This window comes from Bidens hawaiensis, unplaced genomic scaffold (assembly GCF_021521415.1).
Source record: "Bidens hawaiensis isolate Kalapana, Puna unplaced genomic scaffold, B.hawaiensis_p1.1 tig00003004_1, whole genome shotgun sequence".
Classification (NCBI taxonomy): domain Eukaryota; kingdom Viridiplantae; phylum Streptophyta; class Magnoliopsida; order Asterales; family Asteraceae; genus Bidens; species Bidens hawaiensis.
This window is the reverse complement of record NW_027491161.1, coordinates 2,471,443-2,475,229: the sequence shown is the minus strand read 5'-3', so window position 1 is coordinate 2,475,229 and position 3,787 is coordinate 2,471,443. Positions and strand designations below refer to the sequence as shown.

The following is a 3,787-nucleotide window of genomic DNA, read 5'->3' as shown; positions in this document are numbered from 1 at the left end:
ACATTCCTCTACATTTCTTGTTCTTGCTCATCTCACTGTTAGATCTGGAATTGTTACCTTTCATTTCAAACATCAGGTTATGACTTATGATGAACAGGGGATTTTTAAAATTTAAACACACAAACCAAAAGTTCAAAAATTAAATACATATATAATTTTTGTCTTTTTACCCAAAAGTTGTGTACTGAGAGAACACAATTGGACATTAACCATTATTTATTTTTTTATTATAATAATTAGTTTGGTTCTTCAATCTGTCACCAAGAAACTTGTCGTTCCTCTTAGACAAGCAATGCTTGATTATTTAAACTTTAAAGAGTTAATGATAGATTAAATAACCTTATTGTTTACTATTTCATTTCTTCAGAGATTGGAATACACTTTTAATATTTATGCAGATCTAAGCCTGAACTAAGAAAACAATAAACCTTTATGTTATATATGATTAAGAGCCCAAAAGATCTAAACTTTAATTCATGGCTTCAGGTTTTTTGAAAAACATGAGTTTTAACTTCATTCAATTGTGATATTAGGTTAGCTCCTTTATTAATAAACTGGTCGTGTGTAGGTTAACCCATTTATTATATGGGTCGACATGTTTAATAAAACAATTTAGCCGACCCATAACCTAGGGGCATGCATGGGTTGGCTTTGGGCTCAAATCAAACCAAAAACCGAAAATTCCGTTCCAGTTTTTGGTTTGTGTTTGATTTTATCCTTTGGGCTAGAAAAAAAAATTGCTCTAAAATAATGAATTTGGGCCTAAATCTTTTTATTAATTAATAGTTAGTTGATTCCTGTAAATAATTAAAATTAAATATTAAAATCCATAAATTAGGTTTTTTGTTGGTTTTAATTATATGCAAAACCGAACCGAAAGTTTTGTCATCAAAAAATAAAACCAAACTGTCTTTTTTTTTTTTTTTTGGGGGGGGGGGGTTGGTTATTTCGGTTACAGATTGCAGACCCCTACAAAAACATGTTTATCTTCGTGTCATGTCATAGTCAGGTTTGCCGTCCCTAATCTTTTAGGGGTATTTGACTATTTTGAAAGTTAATTGAACGCTTAGTGTTCATACTATAGATTATTGTATGCTTAACTAAATGTTGCACTCGCCCACAGGCGGCAACTACTTGTATTCATACTTCAATGGCTGAATACGAAACCAGTCACCATAACTATTCGACACAAAGCGAGACCGCCTTGCAATCCCTAAACACCATAATCCAACTCCATTTCGAGAAAACTCTAGAGAAAAAACGAGCGGTTGACCAACAAAAAAAGGAGCTATGGAAGCTCTTCCAACTCTTCTTCTTCTTCCTAGCCCTGATGTTTGCGGCCATGGTCAACACTCCTCGCCTCAAGTGTCGCCACTGCTGGATGCCCATTGGCCTACTCTCCTTTTCCCACCTCATATTCTATGTGTCGGTGGCTCAGACCCTGCGGTGCATCAATGGGTTCAAGTATCAGAGGAGGTGCCACAAGTTGACTCTTGGGTTAGCCACCGAGCGGCTCAGGCAGATGAATATGGGTGCTGTTGATGCGAGCGCGGGTGGTAAGGATGGTGGTGGTGGTGATGAGTTTGAGATACATTATCAGGAGCCTCCTAAGAGTTACTTTGGTAAGTTTAAGAGGAACTGGGCTATGCATTTTGGGTTCTTGATTTTGATCTATGTGTTTATGGTATCTTCATCTGTTGTTGTTCTATGTTTTTAAAATTTAAACCTTTGTGGTAGTTTCTAGTTTGGGCCCCAACATTTGTGGAATCACATTGTTAGTCATTAGGCTGCTATTTAATTTCCTTTTCTGTTACTTTGTGTTTAGTTAGGCCAATTGTGTCGGTTGGCTGGTTGAATTTTTCAATCCTAACCTGAGTCATAAACAACATTATGTCGTGCCAAACTCACTTAAAATTGTGTCATGTTTGGGTCGTGTCTCATTTGATGTTTATTTATAAATATGGCTTTTTTAACCTTATGAATATGAATTCTCATTAAACTAAAAACAATTATAAAGTGGCAGACAAACGGGTAACAAGTTGCGGCGTAACTTAGGAACTTGGTAACTATTTATATAAATAAATAATTATTCTAGCTCAATAGAAACATATTTGTAATTGGTGTCTTTTTATTTATATTTATTTGATTACCACCCATTCGCTATTAACAAACACAAAAATATATATTTAGCTTGAAGTTAATATAACTGGGACTGAAACTAAAATTGTTGGAAGTCAACAATTGGTAACAAGGTAAATTTTACTTTTAAAGTTTAATTGCTAGAGAAAAAAAATATATTTGACTTTAGATTTTAACCATTTCTTTCTTTAATATTAAGATTCAGACTATTTTTAAGCCGCTTAAATGAGATAATAGGTCAATCTATTTGAAAGGGTTGTGTTTCAGTTGACTCTTTTTAACAGGTCATGTTCGAGTCAACTAGTTTAACAAAATGGTTGTGTCGGGTGAACCCAAAACTTCTTCATTTCGGCTCTTGTTCCGGGTCGCATAAGAGTTACGGGCCTATAGTAGTTTCTATTAACGTACTGTTTCTTTTTTCTTTTTTTTTTCCTTTTCTGTCTGTCTATGGATGGGAATTGTAAAACTAAAAATTACAAAATAGTCCTTTTCTTAAAGTTCACAGAAATCGCACATTTTCACATCATGAAATTTGTGCGTGCAGTGAAGAATTAGCTTCACTTCTTTTTACATGTTCGTAGCTAGGGGAACTCACTTTTTTACTCCCACTAATACTTCTTACGGCTTTCATTAATACATCAACTAATTTTGGAAAAATTCCTAAAATAAGTATTTATGAAAATTAATTTCAAGTTTCAAGTATCATTTGCAAAAAATTTCAGAATATTATAAATTAGTCGTGATGAGTAGTTTGTAGAATCAATTAAAACTTGTCGCGTGTCCTTAAACTAACCGTAACGAACACGTTCACTAATCATTTACTCGTCACGACTAAATAAGTTTCATGCCTCGTAATCAACGCCAACGAGTAATTTATAAGTCATTTAGTCGCGACAACTAGTTTATCCGGTTAGCATTCCCTACACGAGTAGTTTATTAGTAGTTAACTCGTCACGACTAGTTTAACCTTATAATCTACTCATCGCGACTATAGGACTTATGAATTGCTAGTGGGCGTTGATTACGAGACATGAAACTTATTTAGTCGTGACAAGTAAATGATAAGTGAACGTGCTTGTTACAGTTAGTTTAAGGACACGTGGAAAGTTATAATTGGTTTCTACAAACTACTCGTCACGACTAGTTTATAATACTCATTTCTGAAATTTCTTGCAGATGGTACCTAAAACTTGAAATTTGTTTTCATAAATGTTTATTTTGGAAATTTTCTCACTAATTTTTCTGTTTCATTCACTATATATTTTTTTATAAAATTCAAATATGAATGTTATAAGTTTATAACATATTTATTAGGGTTGAAAAAATGTTATATTATTTATGTAACTCTTGATTTTTTTGCCTTAACAATGAATAACTTTCAAAATGTTACGATTGTTTTGCTTGTTAAAATGCTTATCCAAGGTGTAAACATACTAGTATAAAGTCTTATGTAGCTTAATACAGGGAGTAGTATAAAGTCTTATGCAGGTTATAGTAGGGATGAGATTTTTTTCCCGAACACCCGTATGCATTCGGTACCCGTACTTGTATTCATGCCCGTTTATTTGGTACGGGCACCCAGATTTACTGATTTTGGTATGGATACTTTCGGGTACAAGTACAGGTACGAGTATTATGGGTACTTGGT

The 3,787-nt window shown here is 33.6% G+C and overlaps 1 protein-coding gene across 1 annotated transcript; it reads left to right on the top strand.

The window, feature by feature from the left end:
• Positions 1–971: 971 nt before the first annotated feature.
• LOC143622030 (uncharacterized) lies at positions 972–1,717 on the top strand. Its single transcript, XM_077093281.1, has one exon. The coding sequence runs from the start codon at positions 1,151–1,153 to the stop codon at positions 1,715–1,717; it is 567 nt and encodes a 188-aa protein (XP_076949396.1). The 5' UTR covers positions 972–1,150.
• The last annotated feature ends 2,070 nt before the right edge of the window (positions 1,718–3,787 follow it).